This window comes from Sminthopsis crassicaudata, chromosome 5 (genome assembly GCF_048593235.1).
Source record: "Sminthopsis crassicaudata isolate SCR6 chromosome 5, ASM4859323v1, whole genome shotgun sequence".
NCBI lineage: Eukaryota > Metazoa > Chordata > Mammalia > Dasyuromorphia > Dasyuridae > Sminthopsis > Sminthopsis crassicaudata.
This window is the reverse complement of record NC_133621.1, coordinates 218,872,179-218,892,818: the sequence shown is the minus strand read 5'-3', so window position 1 is coordinate 218,892,818 and position 20,640 is coordinate 218,872,179. Positions and strand designations below refer to the sequence as shown.

Here is a 20,640-nt window from a genome sequence, read left to right as displayed (position 1 = left end):
AGGCAAGGGACAAAGGGCCTCACCTGGGCCAGACAGACAGTGCAAAACCAGTCCCCTTCAGGAACAGTGTCCATCTTGGGTCGGTGGCAATAAATGTGGCAGCCACGGTCACAGCCATCGCAGAGCAGCAAAAACTCATCGTTATCACCCTTCCGGCACACCAGGCAGGTCTGTGGAGCACCGTGGGAAGACAGTGAGTCCCATACCTTTGCCTGCTGCCATTCCTTGAACCCATCTTGAGGCCCTCAAACCCACCCCAGAATCCCCAGGCCTTTCTTATGGCATCTCACCACTTTGTTGACGGATTTCTCCCAAGCAATGGATCTCTCCAGTTGACCCAGGCAGAGACACACCTGGGCAGCACTCCGGCACCTTTCCAAGGTCTGCCGCCAAGTCCGGATCCGAGGAGTGATCTCATATGCTCTGGGTGGAGAGGTGAGGGAAACGGGGAATGGCCTTGGGTGAAGAGGGCTCCCGACTTCCCTCCTCCCCATAGAAAGGGGCAAGAGCCATTTGGCTTTTTGGGGGGAGGAGAGAGAGGAATAGGAAATATTTTGTCCCAGGAGAAGGAAAAAGAGGGTAAGGGCATACTGGGGGAGGCAGCTCCCCTAACTTTTTTCCTTCAGCCTAATAGCGTTACTTACATCTCTGTGGTCCCCAGAGCAGTGGAGTCAGGAGGGCTCAGCAGGGCTTTCTCCAGCACAACTTCATGGGCCGGCCAAAGGGGCTCTCGAAGGTACCTTCGCTCCACATTTTGCTCTAGCGCCGCGAGCCGAAGGACGGCCAAATCCAGGGGGTTGGTGTCCTCCCTCTGAGGTACCAGGCCCTCCCGCCCTCGGCTTCGTGCAGTGATGTCCTCGAGGGGCTCAGGCAGGTGCTCACAGTATGCCAGATCCTCTCTGGCAGAGTCCAGGCTGGGACAGGTCCAGCCCTGGGGGCAACAGAAGGCAAATTAGCTGAAAGGGAGAAGAGGAAGAGGCTCTCCTGCCAGAGGCGGACTCTTCAGACTGTGCCAAAAGTCAGAACCAGACCTTTAGATTTAATCTGACTTCGTCATATTTCCCAAGACAGGAGAAAGACTGAAAATTATTCTCCTCATTATTTAAGTGATTGGAAATCCCTGCTTGGTTTCTTCCCCCAACAAAGATCCAAGGCTCCCCATCATACCCTGATCTGCAGATCGGCCAGTAGTACCCGCCGTTCCAGCTCCTCTACGCATTGCAGCATCACCAGATCTGCCTCAAAGGCCCTCTCGGCTGGAGACCAGCACATGAGCTCTTTCTGAGACACTGTGGGGCACCGGCTCGGCTTGAGAATGGGGTCTAAAAGGAAAGCACAGGTCAAGTACCACCATTACATTTCCATCTTAATATCATTTTTCTTCCCTCTGCTGAACAACTGGTCCCAGGGCCCCCCACAGGGAGCCAGGCCTCTATCACTTACCTGTAGGCGGCCTCAGGCAGACCTCCCTCAGGAAGTCCCTGTGCTTGCTGAGGTGCTTGTGCAGAGCCTTCTCACGGATGCCCCGGGGGTGCAAGGCTCGCAGGGTGGCCTCCAGCTCCTCCGGATCCCGGATCCACCACCATCCCCTGCGCATTTCTACAGGGAGAGCCAAGAGCATGAGGGCACTAGCTCGCAGAAGGCAGACATCCTATCTGACTGGCTTCCTCACCAGGATGCTCACCTGCAGGCACCGGCTGGGCTATCAGCTGAGTCAGGTATCGCTGTTCCATCTGCTTGAAAAACTTGCTAGGGGGCCGACCCCTCCGTTTGGGCTGTCCAAGCCCTGCTGGGCTACGAGTCCCTTTCGCAGAGACACCTGCCCATCTTTTGGGAGCTGACATAGACAAGGGGGTGGAGGACAGTGGCTTTGGGGAACAAGGTTTGGCAGCACTAGGTCCATTCACCTGTTTGGAGAAATTTGGAAGATTAGAATATAAAAGGAGTAAAGTGGGAGAGAGGAGGGACAAAGGAAAAAAGGGGAGGGTGAAGGAGGGACAGCGAAGAAATCTAGTCCTAAGCTAAGACCATCTATCCACCTGCTTGTGGATTGCCCCCCAGTCTGAGTGAGAGACTCAAGTGTGGTTCTTACAGGCTGAGAGAAAGCAGGCGGTGTCGGTGGAGCAGGGGAGGGGCCATCCTCTGAGGCACAAGGGGATGTTGAGGGAGCAGCATCACAAGGTGTGCGAGGAAGCAAGTTGAACCATGGGCCTCGGGGAGGTGGGGGATCAGGCTGGCTGGGTTCAGGTTCTTCAGGGTACATTGCGGGTCCAGGCTCCAGCTTGCCGGGGCTGCTATCAGGTGTGAGGACAGAGCTGCTCAGCAAGGATCCATGGCTCTGGGTTTGACTCAGCCAAGAGAGGAAGGCTGACTGGCTGAGGTCATGCTGGCTCTGGCCCAAGGACATGGGGGAGTCCTCTGGCTCTAGAAGCCCATTGAGGACTTGTGTCTGGGTCTGCTCCTGCTCCTGCGCCTGATCCTGGACCTGGGCCTGAGCCTGCACAAACTTGTGCTCCTCTTTCACTAGAGGTAATACAGGAATCTCAGGTTGCTCAGGGACAGGCTTGGTCTTTCTGGGCCTACCCCTGGCCCGAACACAGGGTGACCAAGTCTTAACATTTCCTTCAGTTAATTCCTTCTTCACTGTAGAGAAAGGAGTGATGGAGGGGGCTGGAGCAGCTATCCCCTTTGAGGAGTCAGCTTCCTGTTTTATCACATCCTCCAAGGCTATGGAGAGAAATGGGAAGTTCAAAAAAATCAACATCTCTTTCTTATAACAGTTATAGTTTAGAGAGAACACATATGCACTTCCCCTCACCCCCATATAAACCGTTTAAGATGGGAGAGGACATTTAAAACCCAGACCCCAAACTGCCCAGAAACCAATTATAAGGAAGATGGAATCACCAACCTGTGGCTTCCTCAGCCCCTTCCACAAAGATCCCAGACAAATACGGCAGCACCCAGTATCGCCGCTTGTATCGATCCTGGCCCAGAGAAACGGCCCTTAGCATCTGGGATGACTGGAGTAACTTCTTGCGGAAAAACAGCTGACGCTGGAGGAGAATGAACCTAAAGCTATAGCCAGCTGTGCACAGGGTTCCCCGAGCACTGCCACAAAGGAAGTACCAATACTTCCACCTAAGCTGGAAATTTGGGGTAAAGAATGCCGTTACCTTGGTGAGCTTCTCTATCTGTCGCTCTAACTCAGGAATACTGAACGGTAGGGCATCACCCTAAAGAGGAAAGGGCAAAGACAAGATGCTGGTTAAGAATGAGCTGATTTTCCCAGCCATTCTGGAGAACAGTTTGGAACTACGCTCAAAAAGTTGTCAAACTGTGTATACACTTTGAACCAGCAGTGTTACTATTGGGCTTATATCCCAAAAAGATCTTAAAGGGAAAAGGACCCACATGTACAAAAATATTTGTGGCAGCCCTTTTTGTAGTGGCCAGAAACTGGAAAATGAGTGGATGTCCATCAATTGGAGAATGGCTGAATAATTTGTGGTATAAGAATGTTATGGAATATTACAGTTCTGTAAGAAATGACCAACAGGATGATTTCAGAGAGGCCTGGAGAGACTTACATGAACTGATGCTGAGTGAAATGAGCAGGACCAGGAGATTATTATACATGGCAACAAGACTATACGACAATCAATTCTGATGGACGTGGCTCTCTTCAACAATGAGAGAATTCAAACCAGTTCCACTTGTTCAGTGATGAAAAGAGCCATCCATACCCAGAGAGGCCTGTGAGAACTGAGTGTGGAATACAACATAGCATTCTCACTCTCTCTGTTATTTGCTTGCATTTTGTTTTCTTTCTCATTTTTCTTTTCCTTCCTTCTTTATCTGCTATTTCTTGTGCAGCAAGATAACTGTATAAATATGTATACATATATCGGATGTAACATGTATTTCAACATATTTAACATGTATTGGACTACCTGCCAGCTAGGGGAAGGGGTGGAAGGAGGGGAAAATTTGGAACAAAAGGTTTTGCGAGGATCAATATTGGAAAAATTACCCATACATATGGCTTGCTTTCTAAATTAAAAAAAAAAAAAGTGAGCTGACTTAAGTTCTTTGATCTAATGAAAACAACTTCAACAAATCTGAAGAAACATGCAATAAATTGGAGTTCTTCAGAATTTAGAGTTTCAATAAAAAATTGATATAATTGTTGCTAAGAATGGAAAGATTCTTACTTTCACTTATGAAATCTAAATTCCTATTTGAGTCATTATTCAGGGCTTAATTAAATACTTAAAAAAATATTATGACCCATAAGATCTGAATGATGTTCTTGAGTTTAGTTGTAAATGTGTGAAAGGATCTATGATTTCACTAGGATGACAAACTTTTGGCTTAATTCATCTTTAAACCATAGTTAACAACTTTTTTACTGTCTATGACTTAGTAGATTAGTCCTTAGGAATTCTCTAAAATCCACAAGAGTTAGGTGACATGTCTATAATCCAGCAGCATGCTTGAGTCAGATTTTCAGTTAAATTTTCAGTGAAAAATTTACATCTCGGATATCAACACACTACAAATCAGGTTCTGATACATTGTTTGGTTCACTATCTAGAATACAGAAATGCCAATAATACGCAGATAAAACTTAAAACTGTGTTATGTGAACATTTTTGGGGTTAAGTAGTAAATGTGATAAATGTTATTATTTTTATTTATTTTATTTATTTATTGTTATTATTAAATATTTATCAGAATACTCCTGCTGGGATTCCATAGCTAACAAGTCATAACCCTCCGGCGCCCCCCCAAAAAAGAACAAGAAATTATTTGAGAAGTGACGAGCACCTAGAATGATCTCTACACCAAGAAAGGTAAATGTAAATGTCCCTCCCTCCCTTCCCCTTTAACCCCCATTCTAGAATGGCACCTCCTCATCTCTACGGCCCCACCGGCCCTGGGCAGTCTCTTCTTCTTCCTCTTCTTCCATCCCACTGGTCTCCTCTGGGATGCGGGAGCTCCGCCTCCGGCCTAAGCCCTCCTCCAAGCCAAGGAGCTCTGCCTCAGACCGTCCAGTTCGCTTCGCCAGAGCTGTTTTCAGCCTGGAAGTCGAAGTTGGGGTGCAGAAAGGAAAAGGGAAAAAAGTAATAAAGAAAACTGACCCTTACAGTATGAGAAGCAGCACTCACCCCCTCCTCCCTAACCCAACTCAGTCCAATGGGGGAGAGGCCAAGAGCTCCCAGGAACCAGAGGACACTTGCCAGGGCCCACCCCCTGCTCTGCCCCTACCTCCGGAGACGACCTTCAACAATCCATTTGTTTCTCCTGTAGCTGGACATGTTCTCAAGGGTCTTATCGATCTCACTGTAGGGGAACAGAGATGAGGTCTGAGGAGGGGCTCATGGGAAAGCTTTCATCCACACCCACATCAGACAAATTAAATCTGGTTATCCACAAAAAACATGGACTAGAAAACAAACTGTGGAGGCAATTACTCTTAGGGGAAGATGTGAAGATCTCAGTTCGCTAAGATGGCCCTAGAAACCTTCCAGGTCCCTGATAGCCTCACTATCCACCCCCATATCCCAATCATTCTTCTGTTCTGAGTTGGCCCATGGCTGGATGTGCCAGAAGCTTCCACCTCCAGAATCCAGACCAAGATTCCTTACCTGATGATGATGTTGGAGCCATTAAGCTCATGTACAAGGAAGGCTAGCACTGCAGCCTTTTGTTGGGGTGTTTGCGCCTGGAAAGGTTTGGTGCGAAGGCTGTCACAGACGGCTGGTTCTGCCCCATAGGCCATGAGGAAGCAACGGAGGATCTCTGACACATTGTCCCTCGTCAGTGGGATCTCAGACACTTTTTCTCCTAGGATCTTCAGTGACTTGGAAAAAGGAAATAGGACAAAAAGAAATGTGAACAGGAAGGGAGGAGCCAACAACTCCTGCTCTCAATCCACCCCTTCCTGACCTGACAGACCCTCACCTGGCAGTAAGCCGGCAGGCCAGGATCACAGAGAGCAGCTCGAAGCAGCTTCACCAACAGATCCTGCACCTCATCCAACGCTTCACCTTGGCACAGCAGCCCCTCCTGCAGCACTCCCAGGCTGGGCACATCCTTGGCCGGATCTAAGCCCAGCACTTTGCCGAAGCTATGCAGGAACTCCACAATAGTCAGGCAGTCTGAGAAAGCACTGCTGGGTAATACCAGACCAGGAATTCTGGAGAAGTCAGGCAGGGGCTGAATGGAAGGAAAAAGGCAAAGGACCATTGTAAAAAAAAAAAAACAGGAAGGTAAGAGCCAAGAGGAGATTTCCTTCCAACCATCCTTAGCCAGAAATTGCCACATTCACTTTAAGACACCACCAAAACAACATATTTTCCCTTGTTATAAAGGAAGGCTTTTCCTGTGAGATGGAGAAACAGAAAAGAGATGCAGAGTGGTAATAGTGAAGGGAAAAGAAGAGCATCAATGACAAAATTAACAGAAATGCACAGGAAACAACAAGGTTAGAAGGGGACATAAAGCAGGACGACAACGTTGGCACTACTATGTCAGATTACATAAAGATAAGAAAAGAACTTCACTATTTTCTTTATAGACAATCTTATTTTTCTGACTCTCTGTATATACATATAGTCATGTTTGTTAGTGATTTCTAAGCTATAAGCACATGTATGTGTACACACACACATACTCCTTAATGTCTCTTTAAGGAATTGTGGTAAGATGCATATCCTAATATGAGCTGGTCATATTGCAAACTGGCCTAACCATTCTGGAAATTCATCTGGAATTGTGCCAAGAAAGTCAATAAAATGTCCATAAACCTTTTACTCAGAAACTCCAATGCTAATCATGTACCACAAGGAGATAGAAGACAGTAAGTTAAAGCCACATATTTACACTAAAATATGTATAGTAGTACTTTTTGTGGTAGCAAAGAACCAGAAACAAAGAAATTACACATTGATTGGGGAACAACTAAAGAAACACAGATGTAAGAAAAAAAGAATATGATGAAAACAGAAGACCCAGCTACATGAACTGATACAAAGAGGACCAGAAAACCAACAAACACATTGACCATAACAACATAAACAAGTAACAAAGACCATTGAAATGGAAAACTTGGAAATCATGACAATCAAGCTTAGTCCTAAAGAAGATATACGAGGAAGGAGGCCCCCAACTGGACCCCCAACCTCCAAATCACCTGGTGGTCAGCCAAGCACATGTCCTCCGTGGGCTTCTTCATCTCCTCCAGAATCATTTGCTGTCTTTCACGCTCCTCCAGGCGCCGCTGGGGAGCAGACGCTCGGTCGGCCTTTAGGACCTGTCTGGACTCTTCCTTCTCCTTTGACCTAATCTTCTCTTTCCTGACTTTCTCTTTCAGTTTATCAGTCTTTGCTTTTACTTTCTCTTTCTCAGTCTATTTATTCAAGGGAAAAAGAAAAAGACATACACAAATGATGTTGGTACCTTGGCCTAGTTCTGCTATCCCAGAGGCTGGTAATGATAAAAAGCTGAGACTCAGTTGCCTGTGGTTTAGTCAGTCTAAAAACATTTATCGAGCTCCTCTTCTGTGCCAAGGCACTGTGCTAAGTACTAGGGATACAAAAGGAGGTTAAAAGATGCTCTCTGTCTTCAAGGAGCTCATAGTCTAATGTGGGAATCAACAAGCAAGATTGTATGCATTAGGAACGTGCACCTATACATGTATCTTGTTTGTGTACATATATACACACATGTACGTATATATGATAAATCATAGGAATTTATAGCACCCCCATAGCACAGGGACTTCTACATACATAGACAAAAGGGCATAGGCTTAAGGTGAATTTGAGGCAATGACATAAAAAATAAGGTATGAGAAAGAGAAGTACACTGGATGCAGAAGACAGGGAAAGGTAGAATTTAGCAATAAGGAAGACTGGGAAATTCTTATAAAAGGCAGGACATGGGCCGAGACTTCTGAGGAGTCAGAAGGCAGAGGTGAGAAAAGCATTTCAAGTGTAGGGGAGAGCAGGAAAAACACTCAATAAGGAGATGGGAATTTTTTGTATGAGGAAAATAGGCTCAGTGTCACTGAATCATGAAGTGCATGGGGATTTAGGATATAAAGAAGACTGGAAAAGTAGGAAGGGATCAGGTTATGAAAGTCTTTCAAAGCCAAATAGGTGTTATATTTGACCTTAGAGATGAGAGGGAGCCTGTGGAGTGGAGTGAATGGGAGAAGTCACATAACCAGACCTGCACCTTAGGAAGATCCGTTTGGCAGCTGAGTTAAGGACAGACTGTAAAGAAGATAGACTTGAGGCAGAGACCCTTCCCCAGCAAACTAGTGCATCAGGATGGGGATGGTGTCAGAGGCCAATCGGAGCTTGACTAGGAGATGAGTAGAGAATGAGGATGGTGACAGGAGGTGTTGAGGCTAAGTGGCTTGGTGACAGAGACTTTTCTCCATCACATCCCCTTCTGGCTTCCTGTCTCCTTCCTTTGCACACAGTCTCACACTTACCTTGGATTTCTTTTTAATTTCCTTCTGCTTGGAGCTTTTGGCTTCCTGTTTCCGTTGGTTTTTGGCCTGCAAACCACCAAAAAAAAAAACCGAGTCCCTTGTCAAGCCTCTGGCATCTCTGCTAGAGCTACAGACCCCAAACACATGAGCTACAGTAGGAGTGAAGGACAGGGAACTGAACTCCCCCATCTAGAGATCACCACACACATCATGGCCACTCCCTGGCATAGGGCACAGCAAGTGGCAGGGGTTTCACTTTAACAATAGTCAACATTAAGAGGAGGCCTGAATAGGAAATCGCTGGATAACTCTTGGCATAACATTCTTGTGTTTTATGGGCATAGAAACAACAAAAGAGATTTATTTATTACTCATGCTTGATACTGGTGGGTGCTGGGAAGAAGGGGCTGCAAGGAAGGATGAGGCATGTCTAAAGATGGCTGGCTTATGCCTTTCCCTCCCCTGAAATATACCTTCCTTCTTATCTTCTTCTTGATCTTACTCATCTTAGCCTTCTCTCCATCACTTGGGGCATCTGTGAGAATACAGGAAGAAAACATGGTAAGGTCCTTTAAAAACAAATGACCTGGAGAGGAGTTTTTCCACAACCCAAATGGTCCCTAGAGCAAAACAAGCCACATGCAGAACTATGTAATTCAGAGATAATTGGAGCCATCATCTTAACTAATAGGTTTGGTGTTTCTTTGGGAAGAAGAGGGAAGCTGGAAGGGAACAAGCACTTATGTAGTACCTTCTATGTAAAAAGGTACTATGCTAATCCCTTCACAAATATCTCATTTGATTCTCACAAGCCTGGGAGGTAGGTGGGGAAAATGAGACTTGCCCAGGGTCAGTTGGATAACAAATGTTGGAGGCTGGTTTTGAAGTTGGATCTTCCTGACTCTAGCCCAGGTATTTTATCTCTCTAGCAAGACAGACTTTTAAAATAAGACAACCTGTGGAAGAAAGGGGGCAGCAGAAAGCCAAGACAAAGAAAGCATTTCTAGCGTGAACTGGAAACATGCAAGGCAAGCTGGTCAGAAAAGGATGAGCCCTCTGCCCTCTTTGATTTAGGTGACCTTGATATGCATCAAGTCTTAACTAAAGTCATGCTGCACCCTTTATCCAAAGGGGCAACTGCAGATTCTTTGGCTGGGCTTCAGCGGGATTTTCTCCACTGATTGTCCTGAATTTCCCCCCCAAAGATGTGCCATTTTCTAAAACAGTAATTCTTCTAGACCACATATGCAGTCTCTTAGAAGATAAGCTTTTGAAAAAAAGTTTTCTCTCTGGCACAAATTAAAAATTTACATAAAATATTTAATAAAAATCCAGTTACTATCTATCTCTTCAGACTTATTAAAACTATCATCTAACAGAAACAACTATACCCAGAGAAGGAACACTGGGAATTGAATGTAAAATATTAGCACTACTGTCTATCTACCCAGGTTACTTATACCTTCGGAATCCAATACTTAATGTGCAACAAGAAAATTGGATTTACACACATATACTATATCTAGGTTATACTGTAACATGTAAAATGTATGAGATTGCCTGTCATCTAGGGGAGGGAGTGGAGGGAGGGAGGGGAAAATCTGGAAAAATGAATACAAGGGATAATGTTATAAAAAAAATTACTCATGCATATATACTGTCAAAAAATGTATAATTATAAAATTAATAACAAAAAAAATCTAAAAAAACCCCCCAAAAAACAAAAACCTGTCAACTATTGCAAGAGTTTTGCTGAGTTTTCTTTGGGAAGGCCAGTATGTATGAGTAGGGTCAAGTGTAAGTTAGCAGCCCAGAAAACCATCAACAACACATCGACTTTGAGGACAGATGAGCTAGGGCAATAGGCACCTTTTCATCAACAGTTGAAAGGAAAAATTTAGGATCAAGGAAGGAAGGAAACTAACTGGGCTAAGGGTCTTTGCAGCCACATCATAGTGAGGGGGAGAAGGTAGAAACATCTGTTCCATGACTCTCTGGGGAACCACTCTACCTGCAGCTTCAAGCCTCTTCAGGAATCTAGCATCTGTCTTGCTCAAAAGCTCCGTGATTTTGACTTTGGGCGGCCGCCCACGCCCTCGCTTCATTTTGGGCATCTCCTTGACTTTGGCCTTCTCTGTATTGCGTGGACGACCTCGCTTGCCAGTGATGGCCTCAATGCGGGAAGGAATTTCCTCCACTGAAAGCTGTACCCATTTCAAACCCTGGAGTGGGAAGAAGAATTGTACTCAAAGGAAGGGAAGACAAGGTCCAGGCAGGACCTTCATGCCAGTGAGATGGCCTTTGATTTCAGCACCACCCCCAGTCCACAGACCATCCAAGCTAGACTGAACAAGGCTAGAGGCCAAACTAAATCCACTGAGATTCTACCTCAGGGGTGTCCCGCTCTTCATAGAAATCTCCAACAGGCATCCTAGGGCTGAAACTGAAATGCTCCCGGCGGACATGGTGTACCACATTTCGGCTCAGGTACTGAGAAGAGAAGACATCATTTCTGAAGACAGACCTCCTCTGGCCCCCAGGGAGAGACTTCTACCAAATTCCCTGGGGCATATGAAGTAAAGGAATATGCATGTATTTGGAGATTTGGGGGAGAAATGAGAGCAGGAGGGAAGTCTTCCCCATAACCAACCTAGGTGAAGTTATGCCTGCCCAGAAAATAGCCCTGTAACTGCTATGTTACCTTAATCACTTCTGGAAACTGTTTCATCCTCTTTCCACAGGGACCATAGTACCATGTCTCCCCCTGCCACCGGTGGCTGCCCTTCTTGATTCGCACTTCTCTCCGCCATCTGTCACAGAAGCACACAGCCCCTACCATGTCACCTACCTGCTGCACCAGCCCCACCTACCCATCGCTAAGCTGCAAGCTTTTCATGATCCTTTGTCCAATAGCAATGGGGAGTAGAGCCTGAGAGATCACTGTTTAACCCACTCATTTTACAATTGAGGAAAAGGTCAGAAAAGTCCAGTGACTGACCAAGAAATACTAGTGTCAGAAGTACAATATGGGATCAGGGAGTAGTCTTCCTGACCTCACAACCAGCGTCCCACTATAGCAATATCCAGATGCCTGCAGGACATGCTACTGTCAGCTCAAGAGGAGATTAATCAAACCACACAAACCAAAAGGGACTCTACGACTCCTCCATGGTCACCCCATCCTAGTGTCTTACAAGTCAGAGTATTGGGATTTTAAAAGGAAGTTGGAGGCAGGATCAAAAAAAGAGAAAGGGAAAAGGGTGTTGACATAATGTGGCAGGAGGGAAAGCTCACTGCTGACTCCAGACAATGACTCAGGGACATCTGCATTCTGAGAAACATCCATCTTCCAAACTGACTTCTAACCTCAGCACAGTAACAGTGTCCCAGCAGCCGAGAGGCAGTACTGCCAGACCCAAGTGGGTCAGCTAGTTCACTCCCTTCAAGCTCATCCTGTTCCCTTTCCCTACTCCTCCACAAAATTCTATAACAAGCCACCCAAATCCAAATCTACTGCCACTCCACCCACAAAGCCTGCCCCAGCCCAGTCTTGTTGGATGACTCAGAGATCTAGGGCTACCTGCTGGGTCTGAGGGAGGAGCCCCTGGGGCAGAGCTGGCACTGGGAGGGAGGGAGAAAAGGACAAGTTCCACATGATGAGGAAGGAAGAAGGGCAGAGAAAAGCGCAGGAAGCCTAGTCTCTAACAGCAGAAAGTAAAATGTTGTGGATCCCTGCCTTAGCTTCAGCCAACTTATGTGACCTGGAGTTTCCAGGTTTAAAGAATACCCCCTCCTCCTGGGCTTCTCACAATTAAAGTCTGGAGCACTTACCCATGCTGCAGAGGGAACCGGACCTCCTCGGGAGTGGCAATCCGTCTCCGAAGGACATCTCCTGAGGAGAAAAGTGGGCGAGAGCCAAGGGGAGGAAGCTGGTAAGACAAGTGCATCGGACAGAATGCAGAACTCAGACATCAGGAATGCTGGTCTGAGTCCTGGACCTCTGCCACTTCTCATGAGGCGGCGGTCAAGTCATCTCCCCCCTCCCGGGCTCCTTTCCTCACCTGAGAAACTGAGCCGATTAGTGCAAGAGGAGTTGAAGGGGGAGGGGGCAGGGCTGGGCCACACAGGCTGGTTCTGTAACAAGGGAAGGCTCCCTTGGGGCAGGGTAGTGAAGTGCCCTCTAACTCTCATCCAAAGCATGGACAGAAGAAGGGGTGGAGCAGCACCTAACTAACCACACTGGGAAGAAAGGACTATTACCTGTGCCTGGACTGGCAGCCAGGGCCAGAGGAGGACTGGCATGGTGCGCTTCCACATGCTCACCACTGCCAGAAGCAGTGTCTCCACCAGCAAGCTGCTCTCCAAGGTCAGGGATGCACCCGGGACCGCTGCTCCCGTCTGTGTCCGTTTCCTCTGAGGACAACTCAGCTGAGGCTGATGGTGCGAGGCCTGGGGACACAGCTGTCACGCTCGTCTCCACTTCTTCCTGTTCTGGATCACTTCCATTATTCAGCTCAAAGCTGCCATCTAGAATCAAAAAGGCCAGACAAAGACTCCGGTAATAAGGGAGAAATGACCTCAATCCCCCACCTCCTCACCCCTAACCACTTCCTCTTTCATTTCTGGCGATGAAGGGGCATGGCTCTGAGAGGGTAACAACTGCTTAGCTCAGTGCCTGGGCCATAAGTAATACTTAGTGGACTTCTTGCTGACTTGACTTTCAGACGCATTTAACCTAGAGCTATCAGGCCCTTGGAATCCCTCTCCCCCTTGCTAACCTTATAGCTTCTCCTGAGCAAAGCATGGAGGACTGAAGATCCAACTTCCACAACTGCCTCCAAAGCCTGTTTCTACCTTCCAACACGCAGCCTTATAGAAACCTCAATATTTTCTCATGGCCTTTATCAGTCCTCATCCCCAGACACACACCTTGTAATACAGATTCCCCTAGGACAGGAGGTGAGGGGGGGTTGGCAAAGATTGAGGTTGAAGTCTGGCTGTCATCTGCCAGGAGACTGAAGGCAGCAGAATTGTTGAGGGAAGGACAATCAAGGGCTGAGATGTCAGGACTGTCTCCAAGGGGCAGCTTGTCCTCTTCTACCAGCTCCGAGTCATCCATCCCATAGAGCCCACCACTCCCTGGCTCTGTTGATAGAAAAGGGAGGGAGAAGACCAAGATATTTAAATGTAACTCCTCTGGGTCCTGGCATTGCTCCTTTTTATCACAACTACCGTAGCCATAAAGATTCTGACATCAAACAAAATGATCCTTTTCTTCTTCCAGCTCCAGGCTACCCACCAAGCCAGTGTGGGCAGAGGAAGGCCAGGGAGCTAGCAGCTTTGGAACAACCTAAAAAGTAGTATTTAACTGTTGTCTACTCCAATAAATTGTTTGCACACATCAAGGGATGGCATAGGAAAGAGTGGTCCAGACAAAGTTAAAATGATCCTTGGGTCCAGGGAGAAAGAACTGTTTTCTTGAAGTTTAGAAGGGGAATTCAGCAAGCTTCCTATTGTTTCCAGCAAAGTAAAAAAGTCCCTGTCCAACAGACTGTTCTATCTCAGTACCCTTGGCCAAGAATGGCAGAAAGTGAGAAATAAACAGAGCCGCCTCAAGCTTGGTCTATCAAATATTTCTATTTGTCATTTTTTAGATTGCTGTATAATTCAGCAATTTTCCTGAGATTGGGAGCCTCAAATGCTCCTTGTACCCACTTTCCCCAAAATGTAAATTCCCCCCAGATAACAGATGGGTGGCTGCAGAATGCCTCAAGTCTCCAAGCCCACCTGGAGCCAGGGAGTCAAAAGGCTCCAAGGGATCCTCGCCGAGGATAGAAGAGCCTTCTAGCTGTTCGGGAAGCTGCGAGGGGTCATCCAGGCAGCTCACTGAAGGATCAGGCACCAGAACTGAGACCTCCCGACGCAGTGATTCCACAGAAGGGGCTGAGTTGTCATAGTCACATAACTTCAATTCTAGGAGAGTCCACAAGAAGGTAGAGAAGACAAGTTAGAACCCTGGCTGAGCTCATTCAAGCTGAAGCAGGCAGAACAGCTTTAGCAAAAGGTCACTAACTCTGGGCAAGCAGAGGTGCCCAACCGCAGGGTCGCCTAGGGCAGGCAGAATGAGGTCACAGACAGACCTCACTCTCATGTTCTCAGAAGTTTTTCATCTAGAGGGAACAAGAGACAGAGAAAGCAACAACTCGGTTCTGAAGAGAATCACTTTGGCACTTAGCAGCCAGGAAGAGCCCAGAGTAAGCCAGGTTATTGCTGTGGGGAGAGCGTGGGACACTGCAGGAAGGAGGGGCTACCTCCTATGTACACATATACCCAGTGAAAAATGACAGATGGTATGGAGACACTGAGCTCTGGACTGCTCCTTTCTCTCCCCTGAATGCTAACTGATCACAGAGGCTTGGCAGAAACTGGGAAGGCAAGCTGACCCTCTCCTTCAGGACTGCCTGGCTGGTGTGCTTGGCCCTAGGACCTGTGCTCCTGGGACACTGTCTCACCCTCTGCAGTGCCACATGCCAAACCCCCTCCTTGGCTTTCTGATGAAGGCACTTGCAAGGATTCTTGGGGAAGAAGGGGTGGGGGAAGGGAGTGGTGGTTCCTGGCTTGCCCACCTGCCCTGCCCAGGCTGCCGGCTCCTCGTGAGCTTGAAATAATTCGACCTCCTACTCTTGAGCAGCCGCTACTGCCACAAGAACACCAGCCGCTTGGCTCTGCTGATCACCAACATGCAAATCAGCCTCCACTGCAGAGCGGGAAAGACGGGTTCTTCTTGCCTCAGGAACAGGCCAGAGCCCCAAAGCCCTGCTTCTCTCCCTCCCCTCCCTGACCCTCCCAGCCCATCCCCATACCTGGCTGTTCTCCTTCCAGCTCCAGGCTACCCACCAAACCAGTGCCGTTCTCTGCCACAATGGGGGCTAGCTCCTTATCTGCTGCCTCACTAGGGTGTCCACCATGCTCAGGTTCCTCGGAAGGTGCAAAGGTCTGGACGCTGGAGCCCAGCATAGGAGAGGGTGGTGAGGAGGTGAAGAAGCTAGAGGGTCCATTGGACATCACCTCAAAATTCTGATCAGGGAAAGAGTCATATAGTTCCTGTGAGTCAAAATTGAGTCCCATGGGACTCTGGGTGCCGTTGGCCCAGAACTCTTGGTTACCAGCCCGCAGGTTAGTGTTTTGACTTGGGGGTGAGCCTTGCCGGCTGCCCCCAATGGTGCCGTTGAGTGGATATTGTCTGTGGCCTGAGAACTGGGAGAGGAGGGGTGGATCTTTAAGGTTGTTGCCTGTATTGGCAGGTGGATATTGCGGATAGTTCCAGAGACAGTCGTAGGCCACGTTGGGATGATGGAGGTGTGAAGTGCCAGAGGAATGGGGAGCAGAGTTCAAAATCCCTGAAGTAGTGTGAGATACAGTAGATAAGCCATTAACATTCACATCACCATTCAAACCTGTGAGAGGGAGGGAAAAGAAAAGGTGTCAGTTATTTCTCACCAAAATACGCCTGCCAAAAGAGCCCTACACTGAGTGCACTGCCTATGGAGAAGGGAGGCAGGAAGGGGGGATTTCCCCTCAGCCATATTTGGCCTCTTGTCTCCAGGGAATGCCACAGTCAGATACACCTGGACATAAGCATAGCAACGACTGCTCAGGGTGCTATGTCCGGGAAGCACTGGGAAGTGTGGGGGGGGGGGGGGAGGGAGGGGGTTGGGGAGCTCTCAGCTCCCAGAGGAGCCACCAGAAGAAGCTGGCTGTTCTACATGCTCAGCACTCTGATTTCTTTAAATGAATATATAAGACTCCCAACAGCAACCTCTATTTCTCCTCATCCCCAGAAGAAATCAGCAGTCATCACGGGGACATGTGGAGTCCACTGCAGGCCCTCAGAGTTACTGCTGAGCTCCCTTCTCTCCTCCCTGGGCTGGATTGTTCAATCCCTCCCCCTCCCTGCAGGAGCAGCCAAGCCGCCAGTAGGGACAGGCTCCACCTCAGCAGCACATGCAGATCCAGGCTAAGAATAGCTTTTTCAGTCACCCCAGCGACAAGATCCCAGCTCAGGGGGCCGGGCTTAGCCCCTCCTCACAGCCACTGGAGAGGAATATGGAGGGGGAGGAGGAGGAAATCTGCGTGACCAGTGATGTAGACTCACTGCCAACAGGCAGGAGAGTTGGCAGCCCATGAACTAGAAGGGAGGGAGAGCAGAGGCACCAAGACAGGCAGGTGAGAGGACCTTCTACAATGACACAAGGGACTAAAGGATACTGCCATCCCTGCAGTAAATTCTGCTCAAAGACCCCTCACCCAAGCAGAGGAAAAGATGGACACTAGGATCTCTTTACTTCCAGAAGAAACATCAGGCTTCTCTTTGCCTCCAAGTATAAGTGCCTGGATCCGAGGAGGATAAAGGCACTTGGCAGGGCTGTGATGCAGAGCAGCTGATCAGTCAAATCCAGGCAAAGATCTGATCTTAGCAGCAAGACTTCCATTCAGAAGTATAGACTCCCTAAAGAGGCACCAGGGAATACTGAAACCCTCCCAGGGGTCAGGATGGACACAAGAGCTCACAGTTTCTCCTTTTTCTCCATCAGCAAACTGGGGAGAATCAAGAAACTCATCTCTTCTACTCCAGCTATCATTCAAAAAAAACCTACCTAATATCCAAAGCCCATCTCTATCTTCTCTCTACCCCACCCTTCCCAACTTGCTATCGAATCATTCAATCAGACCTCAGAATCCTTAAGAGGATAAATTCTACTCCCCTCAGGACCGAGGAGAAGAAACAGAGGTACAAAGAGCTAAGTGACTTATTCCCAGTCCTGGGCAGGCTTTCTGTTCTGTCCACTCAACCCAAAATGGCACTGCTCACCCTCCCAGCTTCTGGGAAGAAGCAAAGGAACAAAGCTACCACTAAGAACAGCTTGATATGGAAAAACCAGGAAGCCTTCTCTAGCCTCCTTCCTGCTGAACCCAAATCACGGGGCTAGGCCCTATTGCCTCAAACCAAGTTGAGGGCCAGATTGAACATAAAACATGATCCTGCTGCTTCTCCTGCCCCCCTCCTGCCCTTCTTGGATGCTAGGTTAATCAGCTAGAGCTCTACTTTTATAGCCCTTTGCCTCTGGCAGGAGTGGGCTCATGAGGCCACACTAGTATCTAAGAGGAGCCAAATCTCCCATAATTTGATCCGAAGGAATGAAGTCCCTCCCCTGCCCAAACAATCTCACCCTCACTCACTTTTCCCTTGCTGAGAGAAGTTCATGGGAGACCCGTTAGTGTAGAGGCCCTCCCCTGAGGGGGGGGAGGGTTTCAGTCCTGAGGCAGCAGGTGCAGGGGGAAGGCCAGTAAAATTAAAATGGTCGTTTGCCTCCATTTCTGTGGGAGGGGAAAGAAAAAAAAAATACTGGAGGTTAAACAAAGTCATGTCACCTGGAATCTACCACCTACGTACTTCCTGGGGAGGAAACCTCCCTCCATCTACAGTGTACTCACTTGCCTCCCACTTCAGCACAGCCAGAAGGGAGGAGAAACAAACCTCCCTTCCCCCATTATTATCATCAGTGTAAACCCCTGTTAGAAACAATCTCCAAAAGCCAGCTCTGCTTGTGGATGGAACAGGAAAAGCAGGCAAGAGAAATCACGGTGCCAGAAAGTGGGGGAAGATCCTCTCATTAACTCTAACCCCAACTCCCATTCCCCATCTCAGGGATCTGCTTTAGGCAAAATATTTTGGTCCACCCCACTTCCTTTTCAGTTCAAGGATAAAGACCAGAGCCATAGACACAACCTGAGAAGATGATGGGGGGGAGGGGGAGGGACGAAGGGGGTAGGTAAGCAGGAAGGAGATATGGGGCAGGGGTCAATTGGATATCAAAAAAGATCAGATAATCAGAGACATAATCTTGGTGTATGTTAGAATACCAACTTTCACTAAAACAGAGCTTTCTTGGTTATTTTATCCACAACTCCAGATATTCTAGGTGAGAAACTAATTCTGCCAAATTGTTGGATGAGAAATATGAGAAAGGAATGACTGACCAATTTGCCAGCATTTTATAAGACATAATATGGGAAAAGACAATTCCAAATCGATGAGTTTTTATACCTGGAAGAAACCTTATATATTATCTAGTTTAATGTCTCATTTACCTAAGACTCATAGAAGTCTAGACTTTTCTATGACTAAATGGACTCAAACTCCCTTGTCACCTGAAAACTCCTTTATCCTAGGAAAATGGTCTATTTGCCAAGAACATGATGGAGAAGAATGCCAGAAGTAGAATGAAAAGATGTAATGAAGAACACCATTCTTATATGTCTACTGTAGCTTTGATGGCACAGAGAGTTATACCTTAAAATTTTTTAGAGTGCTATAAGTTTGTAGCAGGGAAATCTCTTAATTCAAAACTCTATATTAAAGCAAAACAAAATGAGGCAGAGAACACGGAAAATCAAGGAGTCTGAAAGTGGTTTTTTTTAAATCTTCAATGATCTATTATTTCACTGGTGTCCATTTGCTCTCTACAGATACCAGCCAAAAAAGCCCTTCTCTACCATGACATTCCTAAATTCCTATGGCCTGATTGCGTACTTCCCCAAGTCGGCCTCCAGTGCCTCCCATGAACAAGCAAACCACACGCTCATTCCAGCTTGCTGCAATGGAAGGAAGTGCCACAGCTTTGATCCTATTAGTAAAGTCTGTGGGAACTCAAAATTACCTGTTATTGGTCAAGACCTTTGAATAGGGGTTAAGTGAAAAATTTTTTAAATAAGTTTAATTCTAATAGAAATTCAGAAGAAATAGAGAACAAAGAGAGGAAATAGGAAGGAAAGAAGTGAGGAAGATTTAAAGGTTAGAAAAGAACAAAGGAGAAAGGAGAACAGGTCAGATATTCAGTGAAAGGCTGGAAACAGTTGCTGGTAAAAGCCATCTCACTCAGACACACTGAGCCAGAACCTATTGAATGGGGAATAGAACTCATCCTACTAATGTAAGTAAAAGAATCCTCAGGACTCAACAAACTTAAACCACAACTAAAGGAAAGGAGCCCAAAATAGTGAAGGCACATGTTCCTCCTGTTCAAGCTCCCAAAAGTGTCAATAGGTAAGATTAGTGATTCTTTCAATATCTTGTAACCCTTTATTATTCTTATGCTCCTTGATCCTCAGTAGACAACCTAAGTAGCAGAAGAAACTTAAAAGCTGGATGGAACTTTATTTTGCTCTTGTTTTATTATACCCCAGCTCCTGAACAGGGCTGCTTCACGAAAGCCTGGACCATTCAGCTACAGAATTCAGGAGCTAGAGATGCTAAATGCTGACAACGAAGCCCAACAACTTTTTAAAACCACCTTTATGAGCCGTATTTCTCTGGTTTTCACACCCATTTTTGCTCTGAACCAAGTACATACACTAGGCTCCTTGCTCCTTTTCACTTTGCCATTTCCCCCATCCAAATCCCCAAGAAACTAGTGACCTTCCCTCTGCTGTTCTAGGAGGCATAACATTTCCTATTACATAAATTAAACATTTAAAAGTCATTGTAAGCAGTTGCTTATAGAAATCAGATAAAAAGGATAGGAAATTATCTGATGGCCTGGAGCTGCCCCCAGTCCTCAACTTTCCTGGACAGCTTGTTATGACCAATATTACTTCATTTAGGAGATGTTTTTTAGGAACATAAAATTCTCTACCAATATACTGACCATTTCTATACTGTGCTGTGTAGACAAAGGACACTCACCGATGTCAGGGCTAAAGGGCAATCTTCTAATTTGAAAAACCAACCAATGTGACTGTAAATAGACCTCCCAACTAAAGTGGGGAAGAGAACCGAGGGGTTTTCCTTAGGTCAAGACTCTCCTTACTTATGGTCCTTTAGTTCTAATACTAATGGTACCCAGAGTATAGGGATATAAAAGCTACTTAGCAACAACAACCTTAACCAAAATGATTTTCATAACAAAAGCCTGAAAATGATTTCTGCCTTCCTCTCAAAAATCAGTTAAGTAATTGAGAGAAAATGAGGGGAAAGAGAGGGCTAAGAACAGGGATGTTGATTGAGAAATTGAGAGAGAAGAATATAAAGCAGGGAGGGCATCTCCCTTTGTACTATTGGGATCGCAGCCAAT

At 46.9% G+C, this 20,640-nt stretch overlaps 1 protein-coding gene across 11 annotated transcripts in view; it reads right to left on the bottom strand.

Annotated features, from left to right (window-relative positions):
- Positions 1-20,640, bottom strand: part of BAZ2A (bromodomain adjacent to zinc finger domain 2A) — a 36,202-nt gene that overhangs the window by 3,637 nt on the left and 11,925 nt on the right. For 6 of the 11 annotated variants that reach the window (XM_074269974.1, XM_074269973.1, XM_074269975.1 and 3 more), the window contains 25 exons: positions 17,747-17,884; positions 15,370-15,963; positions 14,294-14,479; positions 13,436-13,651; positions 12,767-13,033; positions 12,338-12,398; positions 11,208-11,316; positions 10,895-10,996; positions 10,518-10,728; positions 8,980-9,041; positions 8,507-8,572; positions 7,199-7,414; positions 5,968-6,222; positions 5,652-5,866; positions 5,272-5,346; positions 4,913-5,084; positions 3,177-3,236; positions 2,912-3,056; positions 2,093-2,727; positions 1,685-1,907; positions 1,444-1,599; positions 1,168-1,322; positions 645-931; positions 291-423; positions 24-170 (listed from right to left, as the gene is read on the bottom strand). In XM_074269974.1, coding sequence (XP_074126075.1) covers positions 24-170; positions 291-423; positions 645-931; positions 1,168-1,322; positions 1,444-1,599; positions 1,685-1,907; positions 2,093-2,727; positions 2,912-3,056; positions 3,177-3,236; positions 4,913-5,084; positions 5,272-5,346; positions 5,652-5,866; positions 5,968-6,222; positions 7,199-7,414; positions 8,507-8,572; positions 8,980-9,041; positions 10,518-10,728; positions 10,895-10,996; positions 11,208-11,316; positions 12,338-12,398; positions 12,767-13,033; positions 13,436-13,651; positions 14,294-14,479; positions 15,370-15,963; positions 17,747-17,882 — 4,884 coding nt within the window. In that variant the 5' untranslated portion in view covers positions 17,883-17,884. Of the gene's footprint in view, positions 1-23; positions 171-290; positions 424-644; positions 932-1,167; positions 1,323-1,443; positions 1,600-1,684; positions 1,908-2,092; positions 2,728-2,911; positions 3,057-3,176; positions 3,237-4,912; positions 5,085-5,271; positions 5,347-5,651; positions 5,867-5,967; positions 6,223-7,198; positions 7,415-8,506; positions 8,573-8,979; positions 9,042-10,517; positions 10,729-10,894; positions 10,997-11,207; positions 11,317-12,337; positions 12,399-12,766; positions 13,034-13,435; positions 13,652-14,293; positions 14,480-15,369; positions 15,964-17,736; positions 17,885-20,640 lie in introns of those variants that run through there. The other 5 variants (XM_074269982.1, XM_074269979.1, XM_074269983.1 and 2 more) reach the window with 2 other exon arrangements.